At 44.1% G+C, this 23,681-nt stretch overlaps 4 protein-coding genes across 4 annotated transcripts; 2 read left to right on the forward strand and 2 right to left on the reverse strand.

The window, feature by feature from the left end:
- Nucleotides 1-308: 308 nt before the first annotated feature.
- riok3 (RIO kinase 3 (yeast)) lies at nt 309-5,298 on the forward strand. The gene is made up of 13 exons (XM_086102379.1): nt 309-584; nt 1,228-1,352; nt 1,797-1,939; nt 2,112-2,219; nt 2,302-2,411; nt 2,531-2,674; nt 2,761-2,888; nt 2,954-3,136; nt 3,720-3,879; nt 3,985-4,065; nt 4,173-4,262; nt 4,357-4,470; nt 4,784-5,298. Exons 1-13 carry the CDS (start codon nt 549-551, stop codon nt 4,913-4,915), a joined length of 1,554 nt encoding a protein of 517 aa, XP_085958505.1. The 5' UTR covers nt 309-548; the 3' UTR covers nt 4,916-5,298.
- Nucleotides 5,299-14,241: 8,943 nt separating this feature from the next.
- On the forward strand, nt 14,242-15,573 carry LOC147187073 (claudin-11-like). Its single transcript, XM_086102105.1, has 3 exons — nt 14,242-14,738; nt 14,963-15,127; nt 15,216-15,573. Exons 1-3 carry the CDS (start codon nt 14,513-14,515, stop codon nt 15,491-15,493), a joined length of 669 nt encoding a protein of 222 aa, XP_085958231.1. The 5' UTR covers nt 14,242-14,512; the 3' UTR covers nt 15,494-15,573.
- A 165-nt stretch (nt 15,574-15,738) lies between these two features.
- Nucleotides 15,739-20,239, reverse strand: LOC147187074 (putative cationic amino acid transporter). The gene is made up of 9 exons (XM_086102566.1): nt 19,247-20,239; nt 18,835-19,071; nt 18,501-18,718; nt 17,635-17,781; nt 17,293-17,501; nt 17,000-17,235; nt 16,354-16,827; nt 15,967-16,270; nt 15,739-15,766 (listed from the first exon to the last, which is right to left on the reverse strand). The coding sequence occupies exons 1-9, from the start codon at nt 19,557-19,559 to the stop codon at nt 15,739-15,741; spliced, it is 2,166 nt and encodes a 721-aa protein (XP_085958692.1). The 5' UTR covers nt 19,560-20,239.
- Nucleotides 20,240-22,164: 1,925 nt separating this feature from the next.
- Nucleotides 22,165-23,473, reverse strand: rpl22l1 (ribosomal protein L22-like 1). The gene is made up of 4 exons (XM_086101989.1): nt 23,338-23,473; nt 22,758-22,871; nt 22,462-22,583; nt 22,165-22,362 (listed from the first exon to the last, which is right to left on the reverse strand). Exons 1-4 carry the CDS (start codon nt 23,344-23,346, stop codon nt 22,218-22,220), a joined length of 390 nt encoding a protein of 129 aa, XP_085958115.1. The 5' UTR covers nt 23,347-23,473; the 3' UTR covers nt 22,165-22,217.
- Between the last annotated feature and the right edge of the window lie 208 nt (nt 23,474-23,681).

Genomic DNA, 23,681 nt, shown 5'->3' on the forward strand with positions numbered 1-23,681 from the left:
GTCGTCGGAGAAGAATGTAAGATAGTATTACAGTATTGTTAATTTATCTATCTATTCATCTATTTTTTCGCCTTTTTTTGGCCGTACAAATGCATTCATTCTTTTGAAAGTATCCTGTCAACTGGGCGCTCATTCACAGCTGCACAGGTATGTATCATATGTAACATTTACAATACTCACACGGTGGTGCACTGTCTTGTTGATGATGATGATGATTATTATTATTATTTTGTGAATAGTGATTGAGCTCGGATTTGTTGACGTAATCGGTAATCATTTTAATGTGGAAGTTGGCAACTGGTCGGTGACGCATTTCCGGTTTGTCCAAGGTCCTTTTCCTGCGAGCAAATACGTTCAACTCAACGTGAGCAGTTACGACCCATTCAGTCACCACAGCCTCGTTCAAAACGTCTTTTAAGCGTCCCCGAGTGTGTTACAAGACTTAAGTTTTCTTTTCTTATCCTGCTCAGTTCGTTTGTCGTCTCGTTAGTTTCACTTTTCCTCGGCCTACTTTGCTTCGCAGTTAGCCACCTTTCAGTCATTAAATCATGGATCAAAGTGGAGTCACCGCTCACAAGCCAAAGGTAAGCCTGTGTTACTCTTGAATTTATAGTTTTATTCTTACATTTGTGTTTTGTTGGGTGTCTTATCGCATAACCTGTCATTTCTAAAAAGAAAACTTTATGTGAACAAACAATTGTCAAACTAGCCAATATGGCTTACGTCCATGACGTCACCTTCGTTTGTTTTCACGCTTGTTACGACATCGACGAACAATGTTCTAATAAAGATTATATTTAGGTAGACGAGAACAGTTAGCCTAAAGTGGAAAATCTTTTGGTTGACTTTTGACATTTTGTTGGTGAATCTGGGTTACGGTAGCCTACGTAACACAAGTAAGTAGCTTAGCCTCGACATGTCTGTTCCAACTTATTCCCTGACAGCTGAGCAAGATGATGATGAGTCACCTTAGCCGAGTTATTGTGCCCAATAAATCAAATCGTCAAGCCGAAAAACGTGTGTGCTGCAGCCTTCCTGTGCCAAGTTTAGCTGCACATTTTCCTCATTCCAAAAACATCCACATTAGCTTCATGTCTATATGTCTCCATGTACTGTGACATACACTAAAGATGCTTCATAAAATGGATGGATGAACCTGAAAGTCTGCATGTGTCCTTGCAACTATAATTTTTTTCCCACATTAATGTGATTCTGTATTTCCTCCAGAGCCCGTGGGGCATGACGGCAACAGTGCCGCCGGCCATGTCGACGTGCTCGCTGGCGGATGTGATGAGTGAGCAGCTGGCCCGACAGCTGGAAGAAGAAAATCACAACTTTAGCAGCCTCGCTGAGTGAGTTGACATCCGCGTCGTGTTGAAGAAGTCCTACACACAATACACCTAACACTTCGACAGACATGCTACGTTATGTAATAGCCTTTCAGTTCGCTATCTTAACGCTAATGCTAAATAGCGTGTATGTTTCAGTGCTATATTTTGCGATCAATTCAATGCAAACGTAGCAATGCATGTAGACAGACAATACAACAGTACCCGGTATATTCTTTATCCTCTGTGTAGAATGCCGAATAGTGCTGCGCTGATGAGCTTGGAGAAAAGTTGAGATGTCTCACTGAACATTATATCCGTCACTCTGGCTTATACTCCGTCCAGGTGGCCGATGCGGCAGAAGAAGCCGCACATTAGCAATGACTTGTTTTCGCACTTTGCCGATGATTTTTGAAGTTCCGATTGCCTCATTCCTGTCAAGATAACATCAACGATGTGTTTGCTCAGCCCGTCGGTTTTGTTGCTGGGCGACGACGCCGCGGACACGACCAGCGACTTGATGCTGGCTCAGATGCTTCAGATGCAGTACGACCGAGAGTTTGATGATCAGCTGCGTCGCGAGGAGAAGAAGTTCAACGGCGACAGCAAAGGTAGCAAACTGAACAAATGGATTCAGACAACTTTACTAATTGCAGTGTATGAAATTCATACTGCGGCTTACAGGTCCGAATGCACATTTAGCCTCAACAACACTAAATGGAAAAAGTACTCCAAAAAAATGTTTGAAACAGTACCACATCGAGTTTGTATTTTTTTGTGTAGTGTCCATCTCCTTTGAGAACTACCGCAAGGTTCATCCTTACGATGACAGCGACAGCTCCGAGGACGAGGTGGACTGGCAGGACACCAGGCACGACCCCTACAGGGCAGGTAACGCCACTGCAGCACTATAAGTACCTCAGGCGTGTCCATTGCAATCACGTTGCGTGTTTGTGGGGGGTTTTTTTGCCAGCCAAGCCTCAGACCACACCCAGAAGAGGTTTCATTGGCAAAGGCAAAAACATCACAACCAAACACGACGCAGTGACATGTGGCAGGAAGAACACGGCACGCATGGACAACGTATGACCGACGCGTTTCCTCTGCTTCGCCCGCCGCTGACATTCAACCCACTAATCAAACAAAATGGAGTCGCCGTGCCAAAAGTCAACACGCATGCAATGTTTCGTGTGTGTGTCTAGTTTGGTCCCGAGGTGCAAGTGGGCGACGGTCTGGGCATGGACCTGAAATTGTCCAATCAGGTGTTCAACTCTCTGAAGCAGCACTGCGCCAGCGAGCAGCGCCGCAGCGCCAAACTCCACGAGAAGAAAGAGCACTCCACGGCCGTGAGTTCCCCCCCCCTCCCGGGAAACTGGAGAATGCGCTTTGACCGAATGGCGGCCGTCTGAATTGCTCCTCGTGTTCCCTGCAGGAGCAAGCGGTGGACCCCCGCACTCGTCTGCTCATGTACAAGATGGTCAACGCCGGCGTGCTGGAGTGCATCAACGGCTGCATCAGCACCGGGAAAGAGTCTGTCGTCTTCCACGCCAACGGGGGAAGGTTCGACACCTTCACACACGCACACACACACACTCTGTATCTCTACAACATTCGTGTGCGTGTAGTTTGGATGAGCAGCCAGTTCCAGACGAGGTGGTCCTCAAGGTGTTCAAGACCACCCTGAACGAGTTCAAGAACAGGGACCGCTACATCAAAGACGACTATCGCTTCATCGACCGCTTCACCAAGCTCAACCCTCGCAAGATCATTCGCCTGTGGGCCGAGAAGGAGATGCACAACCTCAGCAGGTCTCTCGCGATTTCCGACCAAGCGCGTCAGATCACCTGCGGCCATCTTTTCGATCTCGCGCATGCGCTCGGATGTGGGATTCGCCATTTTAGAAGTTTAGATTAGCATTTCTTTGGAATCAAATCAATCTGACAATTTGAGATACAAAGAAAAAGTCGGTCAGGCGGCGCTATCTACCGCTGAAAAAATAGGTTGCCTTAAAAATAAGAGAAATGAAACTGAGATGGCACGTTTCGCAATTTTTCATGAAAAAATGTCTGACACATTGTTCGCTTAGTTCCAGAAAAAAAGTGAATGTGTTTTCGCACGTTCGTGCTATTTTTTTATTTTATTTATTTATTTTTTTTGAAAAGTCACTCGACCGGTTGGAAAAGCTAGCTCGTGTAGCAACGTCATAGCAACGATGTCAACAATGACTGCGCTTCTTTGAACGTAGCTCCTCCCCCCTTGACAGCCATGTTGTTAGTTAAGCAGCGTGCATCGCTGGGGACGTCCACTAAACCCCAGGAAGCTACTTTAAATTAAAATGTGACAAATAGTTGGTAAAATGGCTCTCATATCAACGCGCGTCGGTCGCAACAGGATGAAGAAGGCGTCGATTCCGTGTCCGGACGTGGTGTTGTTGAGGAAACACATCTTGGTGATGTCGTTCATTGGACAAGATCACGTCCCCGCGCCCAAACTCAAGGACGTCGTGTTGAGCTCCGACGACATGAAGAACGCCTTCTGCCAAGTCTTAAACGTATGTACACACACGTGTAAGCATACACAAACACGTTTTGAGAGAGCGAGAGAGAAAAAAAAAATACATACACACTGTTTAATGTTGACGTGTGTGTGTGTGCAGTTGATGCAGACGCTGTATCAAGAGTGTGATCTGGTCCATGCTGACCTCAGCGAATACAACATGCTGTGGCATCAAGGAAAGGTAACTCTTTCTGCTCCTTTCCCCCTTTTTTAAAAAACAAAAACAAACCAAAACTTTTTTTCTGTCTTTTCTAAATCATCCAATTGCTTCTGGTTTCCGTGTCGCAGGTGTGGTTGATCGACGTCAGTCAGTCGGTCGAGCCGACACATCCTCACGGCCTGGAGTTCCTCTTCCGAGACTGCAGGAACGTTTCCACGGTAACATAAATGGCCGCCACGGACGATGCGCGTTGCACGCGTAATTATCTGTGTAGGCCACACCCGAATGACGACTTTGTGTGTGTTTGCACAGTTCTTCCAGAAACGAGGAGTGAGCGAGGCGCTGAGCATCTTTGAGCTCTTCAACGCCGTGTCGGGACTCGACATTCCCATTGAGGCGGAAAATGAGGCGGAGTTTGTTGCTGAGGTAACGCACACACTCGAGCTGGCCAATATGGCCGGGAAAAAAAATTAGATGGAATGTTTTGACCACATTTTATTTATTTTTGTGAGTCAATTCATGTAGTTAACTAAGCCGTGGTAAAGCGCAACATGAAGCTCCTCAATCCACGTTGGCGTAGTTCTTCACCGCCAGGATGCCACGAGACGTCACCAAAGAAAGTCCCTCTGACACAAACACACATTTATTCATTCATTTAGACAAAAGGAGTGCTTTGACGCAAATATATTGGGGCAGACCGTACTTAACTATTGAGTGATCCTACTTTGCTGCGTTTCAGATTGTGGCTCTGGAGAAGAGGAACGAGGACCACGTGCAGCGGCGAGGAAAGAAAACGTTTGCCGTGGCGTTCGAAGACGACAGCGGCGAGGAGCAGGCCGACCCCCCTTTCAAGGCGGACGCTGACGACTAGCTCAGCGTCCGCTCACACTCACCTTCTCTCTCCGGCATGATGATGACGCCGGCGTGACGGGCCACTGACCGCCCCCACAGCACCTCCCGCCTGATGCTGCGTGGTTTGAAGCCCCCCCCCCCCCAGTTGTGAGGAAGCTCGTCTCGAGTTGTGGTGTGCATTTGGGCGGATGCTGTGTGCGCTTTGTGTGTTTGTGATGCTGATGATGGAAAAAGTGTGTATGGAAAGAAGTACACGCACTCACACATAGAGAGTGAGTGCTCTTCTTTCACATCAGTCCCATCTTTGGTCATTGCTTTGACTGACAGACGCAACTTGCTGCCTTGTCCTTCAAAATGAAAATTGAAAGAGGAACACAGAAATAAATGCAGAGAGAATCCAGAGTATGTGTGGTTTATTATCACTAACAAAAAATTTGAATTTTTATATTCTCCAGTTGAATAGAAAGGCAGCTCAATTTTAAATATAAAAAAAAAATGGAACCGCCTTGCTATACATGGTCGTTTTTTTCAGCCAAAAACGCCTTACTATACATGGTCATTTTTTTCAGGCTAAAAACGCCTTACTACACATGGTCGTTTTTCTCAGACAAAAACGGCTTACTATACATGGTCGTTTTTCTCAGACAAAAACGCCTTACTATACATGCTCTTTTTTGGGGGGCTAAAAACGCCTTATGATACATGGTAATTTTTTTTCAGCCAAAAACGCCTTACTATACATGGTCGTTTTTTTCGGGCCAAAAGCGCCTTACTATACTATGTCGTTTTTTTCGGGCTAAAAACACCTTACTATACTATGTCGTTTTTTTCAGCCAAAAACGCCTTACTATAGTATGTCGTTTTTTTCGGGCCAAAAGCGTCTTACTATACTATGTCGTTTTTTTCGGGCTAAAAACACCTTACTATACTATGTCGTTTTTTTCAGCCAAAAACGCCTTACTACATGGTCGTTTTTTTCAGCCAAAAACGCCTTACTATAGTATGTCGTTTTTTTCGGGCCAAAAGCGTCTTACTATACTATGTTGTTTTTGTTCGGGCTAAAAACGCCTTACTATAGTATGTCGTTTTTTTGAGGGTAAAAGCGCCTTACTATACTATGTCGTTTTTTTGAGGGTAAAAGCGGCTTACTATACTATGTCGTTTTTTTCGGGCCAAAAACGGCTTACTATACTATGTTGTTTTTGTTCGGGCTAAAAACGCCTTACTATAGTATGTCGTTTTTTTGAGGGTAAAAGCGCCTTACTATACTATGTCGTTTTTTTCGGGCCAAAAACGGCTTACTATACTATGTTGTTTTTTTTCGGGCCAAAAACGCCTTACTATGCTATGTCGTTTTTTTCGGGCCAAAAACGCCTTACTATATATACTATGTCATTTTTTTCGGGCCAAAAATGCCTTACTATACTATGTCGTTTTTTCCGTCGTTTTTTTGGGCCAAAAACGCCTTACTATACTGTCGTTTTTTCAGTCGTTTTTTTCGGGCCAAAAACACCTTACTATACTATGTCGTTTTTTTCGGGCTAAAAACGCCTTACTATACTATGTCATTTTTTCCGTCGTTTTTTTCGGGCTAAAAACGCCTTACTATACTATGTCGTTTTATTCGAGCCAAAAACTCCTTACTATACTATGTCGTTTTTTCCGGGCCAAAAACACCTTACTATACTGTCGTTTATTTCGGGCCAAAAACGCCTTATTATACTATGTCGTTTTTTTGGGCTAAAAACGCCTTACTATACTATGTCGTTTTTTTCGGGCCAAAAACACCTTACTATACTATGTCGTTTTTTTCGGGCCAAAAACGCCTTACTATACTATGTCGTTTTTTTGGGCTAAAAACGCCTTACTATACTGTCGTTTTTTTCAGGCCAAAAACGCCTTATTATACTATGTCGTTTTTTTCGGGCTAAAAACGCCTTACTATACTATGTCATTTTTTCCGTCGTTTTTTTCGGCCAAAAACGCCTTACTATACTGTCGTTTTTTTGGGCTAAAAACGCCTTACTATACTATGTCGTTTCATTCGAGCCAAAAACTCCTTACTATACTATGTCGTTTTTTTCGGGCCAAAAACGCCTTATTATACTATGTCGTTTTTTCCGGGCCAAAAACACCTTACTATACTATGTCGTTTTTTTGGGCTAAAAACGCCTTACTATACTATGTCGTTTTATTCGAGCCAAAAACTCCTTACTATACTATGTCGTTTTTTCCGGGCCAAAAACGCCTTACTATACTATGTCGTTTTTTTCAGGCCAAAAACGCCATATTATACTATGTCGTTTTTTTGGGCTAAAAACGCCTTACTATACTATGTCGTTTTTTCAGTCGTTTTTTTCGGGGCAAAAACGCCTTACTATACTATGTCGTTTTTTCGGGCCAAAAACGCCTGACTACACTGTGGTTTTTTTGGGCTAAAAACACCTTACTATACTGTCGTTTATTTCGGGCCAAAAACGCCTTACTATACTATGTCGTTTTTTTCGGGCTAAAAACGCCTTACTATACTATGTCGTTTTTTCCGTCGTTTTTTTCGGCCAAAAATGCCTTACTATACTATGTCGTTTTTTTCAGGCCAAAAACGCCATATTATACTATGTCGTTTTTTTGGGCTAAAAACGCCTTACTATACTATGTCGTTTTTTTCGGGGCAAAAACGCCTTACTATACTATGTTGTTTATTTCGGGCCAAAAACGCCTTACTATACTATGTCGTTTTTTTGGGCTAAAAACGCCTTACTATACTATGTCGTTTTTTTCAGGCCAAAAACGCCATATTATACTATGTCGTTTTTTTGGGCTAAAAACGCCTTACTATACTATGTCGTTTTTTTCGGGGCAAAAACGCCTTACTATACTATGTCGTTTTTTCGGGCCAAAAACACCTGACTACACTGTCGTTTTTTTGGGCTAAAAACACCTTACTATACTGTCATTTATTTCGGGCCAAAAACGCCTTACTATACTGTCGTTTTTTTCGGGCCAAAAACGCCTTACTATACTATGTCGTTTTTTTCGGGCTAAAAACGCCTTACTATACTATGTCGTTTTTTCCGTCGTTTTTTTCGGCCAAAAATGCCTTACTATATATTCTGTCGTTTTTTTTTTGGGCTAAAAACGCCTTACTATACTATGTTGTTTATTTCGGGCCAAAAACGCCTTACTATACTATGTCATTTTTTTCGGGCCAAAAACGCCTTACTATACTGTCGTTTTTTTCGGGCTAAAAATGCCTTACTATACTATGTCGTTTTTTCCGTCGTTTTTTTCGAGCCAAAAACGCCTTATATACTATGTCGTTTTTTTTTAGCCAAAAACGCCTGACTACACTGTTGTTTTTTTGGGCTAAAAACGCCTTACTATACTATGTCGTTTTTTTCGGGGCAAAAACGCCTTACAATACTATGTCGTTTTTTGGGGCTAAAAACGCCTTACTATACTATGTCGTTTTTTTCGAGCCAAAAAGTCCTTACTATACTATGTCGTTTTTTTCGGGCCAAAAACGCCTTACTATACTATGTCGTTTTTTTCGGGCCAAAAACGCCTTACTATACTATGTCATTTTTTTGGGCTAAAAACGCCTTACTATACTATGTCGTTTTTTTCGGGCTAAAAACGCCTTATTATACTATGTCGTTTTTTTGGGCTAAAAACGCCTTACTATACTATGTCGTTTTTTTCAGGCCAAAAACGCCTTACTATACTATGTCGTTTTTTTCAGGCCAAAAACGCCTTATTATACTATGTCGTTTTTTTGGGCTAAAAACGCCTTACTATACTATGTCGTTTTCTCAGTCGTTTTTTTCGGGGCAAAAACGCCTTACTATATTATGTTGTTTTTTTCGGGCCAAAAACGCCTTACCAAACTATGTCGTTTTTTTGGGCTAAAAACACCTGACTACACTGTTGTTTTTTTGGGCTAAAAACGCCTCACTATACCATGTTGTTTTTTTCGGGCCAAAAACGCCTTACTATACTATGTCGTTTTATTCGAGCCAAAAACGCCTCACTATACTATGTCGTTTTTTTCGGGCTAAAAACGCCTTACTATACTATGTCGTTTTTTCCATCGTTTTTTTCGGGCCTAAAACGCCTTACTATACTATGTCGTTTTTTTTGGGCCAAAAACGGCTTACTATACTATGTCGTTTTTTTCGGGCCAAAAACTATGTCGTTTTTTTGGGCTAAAAACGCCTTACTATACTATGCCGTTTTTTTCGGCCAAAAACCCCTTACTATATACTATGTCGTTTTTTTGGGCTAAAAACCCCTTACTATACTATGTCGTTTATTTCGGGCCAAAAACGCCTTACTATACTATGTCGTTTTTTTCGGGCCAAAAACGGCTTACTATACTATGTCGTTTTTTTTCGGCTCAAAAACGCCTTACTATACTATGTCGTTTTTTTCGGGCCAAAAACGCCTTACTATACTATGTCGTTTTTTTGGGCTAAAAACGCCTTACTATACTATGTCGTTTTTTCAGTCGTTTTTTTCGTCGTTTTTTTTCGGCCAAAAACGCCTTACTATACTATGTTGTTTTTTTGGGCTAAAAACGCCTTACTATACTATGTCGTTTTTTTCGAGCCAAAAACGCCTTACTATACTATGTTGTTTTTTTCGGGCTAAAAACGCCTTACTATACTATGTCGTTTTTTCCATCGTTTTTTTCGGGCCTAAAACGCCTTACTATACTATGTCGTTTTTTTTGGGCCAAAAACGGCTTACTATACTATGTCGTTTTTTTCGGGCCAAAAACGCCTTACTATACTATGTCGTTTTTTTCGGGCCAAAAACGCCTGACTACACTGTTGTTTTTTTGGGGCCAAAAACGCCTTACTATACTATGTCGTTTTTTTGGGCTAAAAACGCCTTGCTATACTATGTCGTTTTTTTCAGGCCAAAAACGCCTTATTATACTATGTCGTTTTTTTCGGGCTAAAAACGCCTTACTATACTATGTCGTTTTTTCAGTCGTTTTTTCCGGGCCAAAAACGCCTTACTATACTATGTCGTTTTTTTCGGCTAAAAACGCCTTAGTATACATGGTCGGTTTTTTCGGTTAAAAACGCCTTACTGTACATGGTCTTTTTTTTCAGCTAAAAACGCCTTACTATACATGGTTGTTTTTTTTCGGTTAAAAACGCCTTACTATACATGGTCATTTTTTTCGGTCTTTTTTTTTCGGCTAAAAACGCCTTCCTCTACATGGTCGTTTTTTTCGGCTGAAAACGCCTTTTAACCCAAGAATGCCCTTACATCAATGGTTGTTAAAAAAAAGCTTGGCGTGGAACCCCCACGGATGAAGGCCGAGACCTGGATTCGAAACCTGCACCTCGGCGCTGTTCAGTCGACGCACGAACCAGCCGACCTGCGTGGAAAGCCGGCGATACCTCGACACTACCAGTGACTCTGACTTGCCTTGCACTGTTGGTGTATTTGACATGCACTCGAGAGGGTTTGCAGGAAAAAGTAAAGTGTTAGATGTACTTTCACACGTCATTGAGCGGGGTTTGAACCGAGGTTGCCTGGACCGAACACCGGCATGTATACCTCTCCACCAGCAGGAACGGTGACTCAAGCTGCACTATAGGCGTATTTGAGATGCACTCAAGAGGGTTTGCAGGAAATTGTAACAAAGTGTTAGATGTACTTACACACGTCATTGAGTTGGGTTTGAACCGGGGTTGCCTGGACCGAACACCGACATGTATACCTCTACACCACCAGGAACGGTGACTCAAATTGCACTATAGGTGTATTTGACATGCACTCTGGAGGGTTTTCAGGAAAAAAAGTGTTAAATGTACTTTTACATGTCATTGAGTGGGGTTTGAACCGGGGTTGCCTGGACCGAACACCGGCATATATACCTCTACACCACCAGGACCAGTGACTCAAACTGCACTATAGGCGTATTTGACATGCACTCTAGAGGGTTTGCAGGAAATGGTAAAGTGTTTGATGTACTTTCACACGTCATTGAGCGGGGTTTGAACCCAGGTTGCCTGGACCGAAAGCTGGCGCGTGTACCTCTGCACTTCGAAACAGGATATTAGTTTTTTTGGGCTAAAAACGCCTTACGATACATGGTCTTTTATTTCGTCAAAAAACGCCTGACTATCCATGGTCGTTTTTTTAGGCTAAAAACACCTTACGAGAGATGGTCGTTTTTTTCGGCTAAAAACGCCTGACTATACATGGTCTTTTTTTTCGAGCCAAAAACGCTTTACTGTACTATGTCGTTTTTTCCGTCGTTTTTTTTCGGGGCAAAAACGCCTTACTATATATACTATGTCGCTTTTTTCAGGCCAAAAACGCCTTACTATACTATCGTTTTTTTCGGGCCAAAAACGTAAGGCGTTTATACTATGTCGTTTTTTTCGGGCCAAAAACGCCTTACTATATATACTATGTCGTTTTTTTCGGGCCAAAAACACCTTACTATACTATGTCGTTTTTTTTGGCTAAAAATGCCTTACTATACATGGTCGGGTTTTTTTGGCTAAAAACGCCTTACTATACATGGTCTTTTTTTTTTTTGGTCAAAAACGCCTTACTATACATGTTTGTTTTTTTCAGCTAAAAACGCCTGACTATACATGGTCTTTTTTTTTTGGTCAAAAACGCCTTACTATACATGTTTGTTTTTTTCAGCTAAAAACGCCTTACTATACATGGTCTTTTTTTTTTGGTCAAAAACGCCTTACTATACATGTTTGTTTTTTTCAGCTAAAAACGCCTGACTATACATGGTCTTTTTATTCGAGCCAAAAACGCTTTACTGTACTATGTCGTTTTTTCCGTTGTTTTTTTTCGGGCCCAAAACGCCTTGCTATACTATGTCGTTTTTTTCGAGCCAAAAACGCCTTACTATACTATGTCGTTTTTTTCGGGCCAAAAACGCCTTACTATACTATATCGTTTTTTTGGGGCTAAAAATGCCTTCCTATACTATGTCGTTTTTTCCGTCGTTTTTTTAGGGGCAAAAACACCTTACAATATTATGTCGATTTTTTTGGGATAAAAACGCCTTACTATACTATGTCGTTTTTTTGGGGCCAAAAACGCCTTTCTATACTGTCGGGTTTTTTTGGGCCAAAAACGCCTTACTATACTATGTTGTTTTTTTCGGGCCAAAAGGCCCTTACTATACTTTGTCGTTTTTTTCGGGCTAAAAATGCCTTACTATACGATGTCGTTTTTTCCGTCTTTTTTTTTCAGGCCAAAAACGCCTTACTATACTGTCGTTTTTTTGGGCTAAAAACGCCTTACTATACTATGTCATTTTTTTCAGGCCAAAAACGCCTTACTATACTATGTCATTTTTTTCGGGCCAAAAATGCCTTACTATACTATGTCGTTTTTTTCGGGCCAAAAACGCCTTACTATACTATGTCGTTTTTTTGGGCTAAAAACGCCTTACTATACTGTCATTTTTTTCAGGCCAAAAACGCCTTACTATACTATGTCATTTTTTTCGGGCCAAAAACGCCTTACTATACTATGTCGTTTTTTTGGGCTGAAAACGCCTTACTATACTATGTTGTTTTTTTTCAAGCCAAAAACGCCTTACTATACTATGTTGTTTTTTTCGGGCCAAAAAGCCCTTACTATACTTTGTCGTTTTTTTCGGGCTAAAAACGCCTTACTATACTATGTCGTTTTTTCCGTCTTTTTTTTTCAGGCCAAAAACGCCTTACTATACTATGTCGTTTTTTCGGGCCAAAAACGCCTTACTGTACTATGTCGTTTTTTTCAGGCCAAAAACGCCTTACTATACTATGTCGTTTTTTTCTGTGTAAAAACGCCTTACTATATATACATGGTCGTTTTTTTCAGCCAAAAACGCCTTACTATAGTATGTCGTTTTTTTCAGGGTAAAAACGCCTTACTATACATGGTCGTTTTTTTCAGACAAAAACGCCTTACTATAGTATGTGGTTTTTTTCCAGGCTAAAAACGCCTTACGATACATGGTCGTCTTTTTTCAGACAAAAACGCCTTACTATACATGGTCGTTTTTTTCAGCCAAAAACGCCTTACTATAGTATGTGGTTTTTTTCCAGGCTAAAAACGCCTTACGATACATGGTCGTCTTTTTCAGACAAAAACGCCTTACTATACATGGTCGTTTTTTTCAGCCAAAAACGCCTTACTATAGTATGTCGTTTTTTTCAGGGTAAAAACGCCTTACTATATACATGGTCGTTTTTTTCAGCCAAAAACGCCTCACTATAGTATGTCGTTTTTTTCAGGGTAAAAACGCCTTACTATACATGGTCGTTTTTTTTCAGCCAAAAACGCCTTACTATACATGGTCGTTTTTTTCAGGGTAAAAACGCCTTGTTATACATGGTCTTTTTTTTCAGCCAAAAACGCCTTACTATAGTATGTCGTTTTTTTCCAGGCTAAAAACGCCTTACTATACATGGTCGTTTTTTTTGGCCAAAAACGCCGTACTATACATGGTCGGGGGGGTTTTCGGCTAAAAATGCTTTACTATATATAATGGTCATTTTTTTTCGACAAAAAACGCCTTACTATACATGGTCGTTTTTTTCAGGGTAAAAACGCCTTACTACACATGGTCGTTTTTTTCAGCCAAAAACGCCTTACTATACATTGTCAGTTTTTCAGACAAAAACGCCTTACAATACATGGTCTTTTTTGGGGGGCTAAAAACGCCTTACTATACATGGTCGTTTTTTTTCAGCCAAAAACGCCTTACTATAGTATGTCGTTTTTCTCAAACAAAAACACCTTACTATACATGCTCGTTTTTTTCAGGGTAAAAACGCCTTTCTATACATTGTTGTTTTTCTCAGAAAAAAACACCTTACTATAAGTGGTCGTTTTTTTCAGGGTAAAAACGCTTTACTACACATGGTCGTTTTTTTCAGCCAAAAACACCTTACGATAGTATGTCGTTTTTTTTCAGGGTAAAAACGCCTTACTATACATGGTCGTTTTTCTCAGACAAAAACGCCTTACTATACATGGTCATTTTTTTCGTCTAAAAACGCCTTACTATACATGGTCGTTTTTTTTCAGCCCAAAACATCTGACTATAGTATGTCTTTTTTTTCAGCCAAAAACGCCTTCCTAACATGGTCGTTTTTGTCGGCTAAAAATTTTCAAAAAGTAACCGAGGTTTTTGAAACCCACGTAAAACATGTTCGTGTTTTGTCAGCGCTAAAGGTGTGCATGCTCGGGCCACTAGAGGGCGCCAAACAGCCACGTTGTTGTTTGCGTGTCCAGCAGGGGGCCTCATGGATGCAGGTGAGCGATATGAAAAGTTGTTTCAGAATTTTCCTGAAGCCATTTTTTTCTCTATTTTTCCTGCTGTGCAGCATCTGGCTCGTTTTATTTTTGCCATACATCTGCTTCAGATTACCTTTAGTGCATCCACGTGATATTTTGCACCTTTTTCCACCGCACCCATGAAAGTTCAGCACAGTCTCCTCCAGCACAACCGGTCCACACCTCAGGATCTTATTTGATATTTTGGGAATACGTATATTTATTATTTAATATTTCATTTTTTTCATCTTTTCAGCTTTCTTTGGGGGTTTTTGAGTATCTTGTGTGCGGAATGTCTTCGGTGTGTCGGCAGGCATTCGGCAGTTTGTCCAGCTTGGCGGGCTGGGTGTGCCTCATCGTCGCCACGGCGACCAACGATTGGGTGCGCACCTGCGACTACAGCGTGGCCACCTGCGTGCGGATGGACGAGCTGGGGTCCCGCGGCCTCTGGGCCGAGTGCGTCATCGCGCCCGCGCTATTCCACTGCACCGCTCTCAACCAGATCCTCAATCTGCCCGGTAACTGACGACGCCTACCATCGTCGTGACATCGTCAGCATCATCACATCAAGTTGTCACGATCACGTGAATCTAATGCGATGAGGATAAGTGCATTTCGTGTGTGTGTTTTGTGTGACTTGAAGTTCGTGTGTGTGTGTGTTTTGGAGAAGCGTTTTGAAGTTATGCCTGTACGCGAGTGTGTTCAAGTTGTGTGTTGTCGCTGCTGTGTGGTTGCGTGTCAGCCCACGTGCAGGCATCCCGTGCCATGATGTTATGCGCGTGCCTGCTGGGTCTTCCTGCCATGTTGTTGGTGCTCACGTCCACTTCCTGCGTGCGTCTGCCTCATGACTCCAACGCCAGCAAGAAAAGGAGGGCCAGGGTGGGCGGAGGCCTCATCCTCCTCATGGGTGAGGGGATGCGTGTGTCTCTTGGCGTATTTGAGTGAGTTTGTGTAAGTGAGCTTGTGAAGACTTACGCAAGCGTTTGTGTTTGTAGCCGCGCTGGGCCTGGCGTCTACCGTGTGGTTCCCGGTGGGCGTCCACCAGGACAAGGGTCTGATGTCCTTCGGGTCGTCGCTGTACTGCGGCTGGGCGGGCGTGGCGCTCTGCCTCCTAGGCGGGGGCATGGTCCTCTGTTGCTATGGCGACGTAGACCCGCGCGCCTTCGCCAGGGAGAGCAGCTTCTTCTACTCCAGACAGCGAAGAGGTGGAGGAGGAGCCACCGCAGTCATGGTGGACGCACCCGCCAACCACGCCAAGAGCGCCCGCGTGTGAGGGTTGCAAGATTTCTTTTTGGGGGGGCGGCATGAACATATCTAATAAGTAGAGCCTCGCACACAATATGTAAGAAATTACATTGTCATGGTGAGGTGTTGTGGTTTGAAAATATGATATCGCTCTGTACTCTCCCATAAAATAAACTTTTGGGACTTTGAAAAGTGATGTTTTATTTTACTCCAGGAAAAAAACACGAGCACAATAACATCAAACATTTAAAAGCAGCGGAGAAAAAAAAATCATCAAAAGTCCTCAAACTCAACGATAAAACTTTCAAACACAAGCTGGAAGCTAAAACGCTGTTAGCCACTTTGCCTCAGATGCTAACAAAGAGAGCTTTTGTGTGTGTGTGTGTGTGTGTGTGTGTGTGTGGACACCTTTTTGTTTTTCTTCTTGTGGTCAATGGTCATGTCCGTCATCAAAGCCGTGGTCGTTCACCCCCCTTTGCCCCCCCCCCCCCCCCCCCCTGCCTGCCGCTGCCTCCTCCACCTCTCTGGTATCCAAAATGGCCGCCGTCGTCATGATCTGGGTGGTCGTCATCATCCTCGCTGGCCGCCCCGTCGTAGGCGTGGTTCCGGTAGTCCCACTCCTGGCGGTCGGCCCAGCCTTGGTAGGGCCCGTGGTCCGGCTTAGTGGGGTCACCCTCGGGGGCAGTGAAGGCGTCATCCAGGTGGTCGTCGAAGCGCTGGTAGGAGCTAGCGTGGGCTTCCTCCTCGCGAGCGCTCACCTCCAGAGAGCTGTGCCACACGCCGTACAAAGCGTATATCAGCAACCCTGACGGCAGAACCGAAACAGAAATAAATTACACACATAGAGTACATGACACAGCACAATAATAAAGTAGCTTGTGGACTCACCGATGGCACACCAGATGGCAAAGCGCACCCAAGTGAGCGGCGACAACTTCAGCATCAGGTAGCTGTTGACCAAAATGGCCGCCGCGGGAACAAAAGGCACGCACGGTGCCATGTAGGCCAAGCTCTGCCCACTCTGCGGCTGCCGCACCACGGTGAGCAAAAGCCCGGCCAAGGCGGCCGCCAGCAGCGACGCCGCCAGGCCCCAAACGGCAGCGCCCGTCCCGGCGCCCTGCTCCACGCCAAAGATGACCGTGGTCCAAAGCAGGAAGGACAGGAAGAAGAAGGCCAGGGTGCAGCGGGTCACCGTGCGACCAGTCCAGGCCGTGGGCCGCGCGGACGGCGCGGGGACACCGAGCCGCGCTAGCAGGGTCGGGTAATGAGCTCCCAGAAGTCTTTGTAGCGGTGACACGGGGCCCGTCTGGAAGTCGTCTTCACTCCCGCCTTTGTGGTCGGAGGGCTCGTCAAAGGAGGAGCCTGAATAGAAGTTGAAAAGACAACGAAGTCTACGTTTGTTTGTACTGAAAACAGTCACTTATGTAACGTGGGTTCATGATTGCATACATGATGTTGATGTTGATGCTTTATGATCCTATCCAATTTCCCGAGGCAATTACAAACCCACAGGCGTCATTCCAAAGGAACCTACAGTCAATGTCCAGGTGGTCTTTGGCAGATAGACCCTCGCTTTCCGTGTGGTCGGGCTGGTAGCGCAGCAGAAGCACGCAAACGCTGACCAGCGTGTACGCCAACAGCGTGCCGATGGACATCATCTCGATCAGGTCGCGCAGGCTTACCAGCAGAGCCAGAAATGAAGCCAGAGCCCCAGAAACCACGCAGGCCGCCACCGGCGTGCGGGTGAACGCAGACACGTGAGACAGGGACCTGCGAGATACGAGTCAGACGAATTTTTGTCTGTGCGCGTTGCGCGGTCGTGCTTACCTGAATAAGAGTCCGTCCGTGGCCATGGCGTAGATGACTCGCGGCATCGGGAACAGCGAGCCCAGCAGAGACACGCTAAGGCCGGCGATGGAGCCAACCGCCACGGTGTACTTCCCCAACAGGAAGCCGTGCGCCGCGAACATTTCCATGAGAGGCGCCGAGCCGTCGATGAGGTCGTACGGAACCATCAGGGTCAGGATCACGCTCACCTGTCACACGAAGGGGGAACTGTAGTAAAGTGGATTTTTCAGATCTCTGTCGAATCTGAGATTTTTTTTTTTTTTTACCCAAGTATCCGTAATTGTACTGAAGTACAGAATGTAAGTACTTTCAAATACTGACTGACACATATGCGCTGAGACACGTAACAAGTGAGGCGGTGATGGCATAGGGGATGGAGGTGTTGGGGTTCTGCGCCTCCTCCCCGGTTGTGGCGATGATGTCAAAGCCGATGAAGGCGTAGAAACAGGTCGCCGCCCCCTGCATCACCTGAACGCCAGCCGACGAGCAGACGGACAGAATCAATCACTTGTTACCTACTCGGTGGCCTCGAAATGGTGATTTTAGACAACATACCTGTAGTTCATATATATTCATACATACGGACACGTATTTACAGTACGTATCCGTATATATGTATAAGTATATACGGACACACGTATATGTACTATATATACATATACAGTGATCCCTCGCTATTTCGCGGTTCGTTTATTGCAGCTTCGGTGCATCGCGGATTTTTTCAAACGTATTCATAAAAAAATCTTTAAAGCAAAAATGCCGCAAAAAGTCCGCAAAAGGTCCACGAGAGGCAGTGAAAGTCAGCAAAACAACAGTGAGTCACATAGAGCAAGATATGGAGTACGACATGTATATGTTTACCGTATTTTGTTATATAAACACTAACCTAACTTATACATCTTATACATGTATATACATTAATTACTACAAATATGCATGTATACCATTAAATTTGGCCTTATAAATATTATTTATACTCATACACATGTACATATACATTTACGGGGGGGTTCGCTACTTCGCTGATTTTCGTTTATCGCAGGTGGTTTCGGTCCCCATGAACCGCAATAAACGAGGGATTACTGTATATACACATATACGTACATATGTGTACATATATACACGTATATGCACGGATACGCATATACGTACTGACAAATCGTTTGGAACACTCGCCAACAACTCACCCCCGACCAGCCGTAGGGCAGAAACATGCCGCCCTCCCAGTTCTTGGCTGACAGGAAGAAAAGTCCGGCCGTGATGATGAAGACCCAGACCGCCATGTTGACCAGGTTCAAGACGTTGTTGAGCCCCACCGAGTTGCGTACGCCGACGGCCACAATCAGCGTCACCAGCAGGACGATGATCATGGCCAGCAAGTCGGGGAACGTGTCCTCACCTTTGCCTGCGACAAATACGTGGACGGTCAAACGGGAAATTCACAGCACACACACACACACAGGAGGTTGACCGGACACTATTTTGTCCATTACGTGTAACAAATGAAACGCATGCACTGACCGAGTCCTCGGAGCGTGCCCAGGTGTGCGATCATGTAGTGGCTGATGCTGTGATTGGCCAGCGAGTCAAACATGCTGCTCAGAGCCGACGCCCCCGCAGCCGTGCCGATCAGGTACTCCAGGATCAGGTTCCAGCCAATCAGGAAGGCCACGAACTCGCCGACCGTTACGTAGCTGTACGTGTACGCCGAACCCGTTGTCTTGGGCACGCGGACGCCGAACTCTGCGTAGCACACCCCTACGGGGACATCGGCCAATCGACGGCCGGGTATAGTCATATACGTCTCACTGCTGAGTCGTACGGAAACTTTGCCGCCATATTGGAAGTGACAATGGGAAGCATTTATTAGTCGTAACCGTTTATCCATTTAAAGCCAAGTTTACCGTACTGTACTGTCTACGATCCGTCTCACCTGACAAAATGGACGCCGCGGCAGCGATGACAAAAGAGAGAACGACCCCCGGCCCGGCAACAGCTTTGGCAACCAGCCCGGCGACCACGTACATGCCGGTGCCCACGCAGCTGCCCACACCCAGCGACACCAGGTCCAGGGTGGTCAGGACCTTCGACAGCCCCACAGTGGAACCCGGCGCCATTTCCGTCAGGTCTTCGTCTACATCCCCGCCCCTGTTCGCCATGGCCCCCACCGGCTTGGTGCGCAAAAGCCGCAAGCACGTGTGGTACCGGGCGTCCGCCCAGGAAACGCGATGCAGCCACGATGGCATGGCGGCAACGAGGTGTGCGCGGCGGGGGGGGGGGGGGGGGGGGGTGTCACTTCCTCAACAATGCCATCCTCAAGGGAAAAACACAGGCGGCAAAATAAAACATATTTTTCTGCCAGTAATGTGATCTGTAACCTGTATAACTCCATTGAAAAACATTCAATATTTTCATCAGGTGATGGAAGGATGGGAATGTTGTGGTTGCAAAAGTATGCACACCCGATTATAACTGAGTATGTGCCTGTTTTCAGAATTAACCAACCGAGAACCATTGACCAGAATTAACTCATGTTAAAAAATGGGAGTTAGCAGTGCACACACCTGCCACACTTTAAATTTCCTCATTGGAACACCCAAATAAAGTTCTGATGTTCTAGTAGGCTTTTCCTGACATAAGAGAAACCTGAAAGTTGTGTGCTAACAATGACTGCGATTTGATTAGCAATTTCAGCTGAAGAAAAATAGACCCATAGGATGATGTTTGTCAGTCACATTAGTGGTGGAAAAAGTTTGGAAACAATTTATCTTGCGCTAATTTTGTCATATCAGGAAAAAAAAAACAGCCTCTGAAAAGCGGTGCATAGACTTTTTATATCCACTGGACCAATCTTTCCGTCTTTTAGTCTATATATCTCATCGATCGATCCAGACAGCAGCACAAACAAGACCTTGCAGAAAATGTGATAACAATTAAATTATCTGTGAATAGCTGAAGTAATACACAAAGGGTGAGCATCATGTTTTTTACCTGATAACGTGCAGTGGAAGGATGGCAGGATGAATGAATGACTGGATGAGCGGAAGGAGGTCATGAAAGCGTCATCTGTTCTCCTCAGCTAGCCGAGCGAGGCCCCTCTCTGAAACATTGATGAAGAGAGCACCGATCAACTTTCCACATCACAAAAGGCGACGATTGAAAAATTAAAAAAAGTCACAACAAGCTTGAACGCGACAGAACTTTTTACAGGACAAGATTTTTTTTTGTAGGACCTATTTAATTAAAATCTTGCATCTGGTGAGACGGGTCATGTCTTTGTTGTCATTCATTCATAAAAGACTAATTTTTATTTTTATCGATTGATTTGAGTTTTGTAGTAGCTGTAAGAAGTAGTGGTGGTAGTAGTGTTAAATAGTCCTAGTGGTGGTGGGGATGTTATGAGTAAAATAACAAGAACTACATTACCCAGCATGCCACAGTAGTTGAGAGGACAAGCTTGAAGTAAAGAGTCCACGAGTTCTATCCCACTTCTGACACCATGTGTTGTCTCTCTAATCATATAATGAAGGAGACGAGGCGTGTTGGATAGATTTCGTGGACCCTTCAAGCTTGTCCTCTCAACTACTGGGGCATGCTGGGTAATGTAGTTCTTATGTTATTTTACTCATAACATCACAGTGGTGATAGTTGTACTCGTGCTGGGGATATTAGTAATGGTAGTAGTGGTACTAGTCGAGGTAGTGGTTGTAGTGGGAAGTAGTGGGTTGTGATATTTGTCATGGTAGCGCCACGAGTAGTGGTTTTCGTGTAAGTGGTAAGGAGTAATTTGGGTGGCAAGTAACAGAGATGCTTCGCTGCCAGTAATCAGACACAAAGAGTCCGATGACGAGCAGGGTCACATGACACCTACAATGCGACAGCAGAAATTAGCTTACAGTACCTGTTTGAATAAATAACTTAAAGTTTTTCGAATCCAAACTTTTTCTCCCGTTTCTGACAACCTCTGCTTTGGGTAAAAACTACGCAGTCAACATTTCCCGCCACTGGAAAAAAAAACTACCAGTCTTTACAGAAGCATGCCTGTCTTCTGATCCCAATGTTCAGGAGATGAAAGTTCAGAAGATTTCCATAAATCGCTCAAGGCGAAACATTCCTGAAGCTGATGGACAACAGATGAGCAAGTCACGTGACATTCACCCCCCCCGCAAAAACACGTCAAGAGCTCCTCTTGGATTTATTGCATATCATAAACATTTTTTTTCAACCTGCCGGAATAAGACTGATCATTACTTTGTAGTGTCTTTCCTTAGCCTCCCCACACTACGGTCGGTACATAAACCCACATGAATATGCAAACCACGCACAGACTCAAACCCACAACCTCAGAAGTGTGAAGCCAATGTGCTAACCACTAGTCCCGTGCTGACCTGTTGTACATTAAAAAAAACAGCCAAATGTCATCCATGGTAACGAGAACATGAAATTCGATGCTTACGCTTCATTTGAACATGATTTTGCAAAACAAGTGAGCCATCCAGATTTTGGCGCCATCTAGTGGTACATACGTGCACTGCCGGACAAAGACCCGGCCCACAAGGGTTGACGATGGAAAATGTATAGTAACACTTTCGAGAAATAATAACGATGAATTAAGTTGCCAATTATTGTATCTTAAGTATTGTGTACTTAAGATTAAGATCCATAGTATTGGGTGTAAATATATTTTGAATAAAAGTAGTTGGCTTACCGTCAATGTCACCATTTTTAAAAATGTTTGAAAATGACAAGGCGACGTAAAACGGACTCAGCTAAAGGTGGAGAGTTGTTATATAAGTGAGTAGTAGATTACATGAAAGAAAGAAGAAAATTAGAATCAAATCATGTAGGAAATTGATTTTTTAAAAAGCAAATTTATTGTCATGGACAAGTGTAACAAGAAGAGTCTAGTCTTCTGCTTCCGATTCGTCATCATCCTGGCTAATCTGGAAGTAGCGCAACTCGTATGTTTCCTTGTCAGAGGCCACAACTCTCAGCCAATCACGCAGGTTGTTCTTCTTCAGGTACTTCTTCGTTAGGTACTTTAAATACCTGGACGGGACGGGCAGGCGCAGTTTTCAATACCGAACCACATGAGATGCAGGAAATTAGGGGGAAAAAAGGCAGGACGGTACTTTCAAATTGTCCCACCTTTTGGAGAACTGTTTCTCAGACATGACATTGATTTTGTTCTTCATGCGGCCGACCGACACGATGGTTCCGAGATTGCCGGTCTTGCCATCGACCTTGATCTTCTCTTTCAGGAAGGCTTCCTATTGAGCAGAGCACAGTGACACGCTAGGGAAGGGAACCCTAGCACGAAAGGGAGCTAGGGAAGGGAACCCTAGTCCACAAGCCACGTTAGCAGCCCGCTAACCAAAGCACATCTTTCCGGCAATAAAATGTCTTGTTTTTTTCTTCTTTATTTAAAAATCCAGAGCGCTTACAAAGTTGGCAGAGTCCATGATCCCATCCTCGACAGGGTGCGTCAGGTCCAGGCTGAACTTCCAGCCAGGCGCCTTTTTGCTCTTCTTGCTGACAAATTGCTTCTTCTGACGGATCTGTGACGTCACATCACAGACGTCAGAACAATACACACGTAATCACTCCCCATCTACTGTGGAGTATCTTTGTCATTTTCTAGTGTTGTTGTATGCTACAATGGATCTTCAGAATTAGTTACAAGTCAATCTATGCCATGACGAGTCTCCATTTCCATTGTGTTATTTGATTTTGAGTTTAAAACAATCACAAGTAGTGTCATAAAAATAGATTGAAAACAAGTTAGGCCGTCAATTATTTGGATTGGATTTGAAAATATACTCCCACCCAACATTTGACGACACGTGCCAGCTAGCGCTGGTAAGCTAGGTTCTTTCGATGGTTAACACGAGAGTTTAAATGTGCACAAATATAAACCAGTAGCTTTCTATGTCGTTAAAAGCATACATAAATCGTGGCTTTATGTGTAAAACCAAGTGCAGACATCGAAATTAATTTAAATGCAGTCGAGGAGCCGGGACTTACGGGTGCCATGTTGGAAAGAAGGAACCGGAAGTGACGTAACGCAAGGCTGTCCACCCCTGACCAAATATAGTCAACGAAACAGAAATAAACTTTTTTTTTTAATTAAAAACGTATTTATCAACTTTTTAATCGTACCAATTGACATGGATGTGGTTTTTATTTATTTTTTTGTTCAAAGGTTTGAGCAGCACAAACATGACGTATGCTCCGAAGGTCCACGACAAAAACTCACGTCGTGAGCGAACCCATTAATCATTAATTGCACGGAAGCCTCGCCCCAGGCCATACTAGAATCGATGTAGCATGTATGACTCAAAAACTCTACCACTCGGAGACATCAACAC

The sequence above is a fragment of the Hippocampus guttulatus genome, chromosome 21 (assembly GCF_054856545.1).
Source record: "Hippocampus guttulatus isolate MCC_2025c chromosome 21, RoL_Hgut_1.0, whole genome shotgun sequence".
Taxonomy (NCBI): Eukaryota; Metazoa; Chordata; class Actinopteri; order Syngnathiformes; family Syngnathidae; genus Hippocampus; species Hippocampus guttulatus.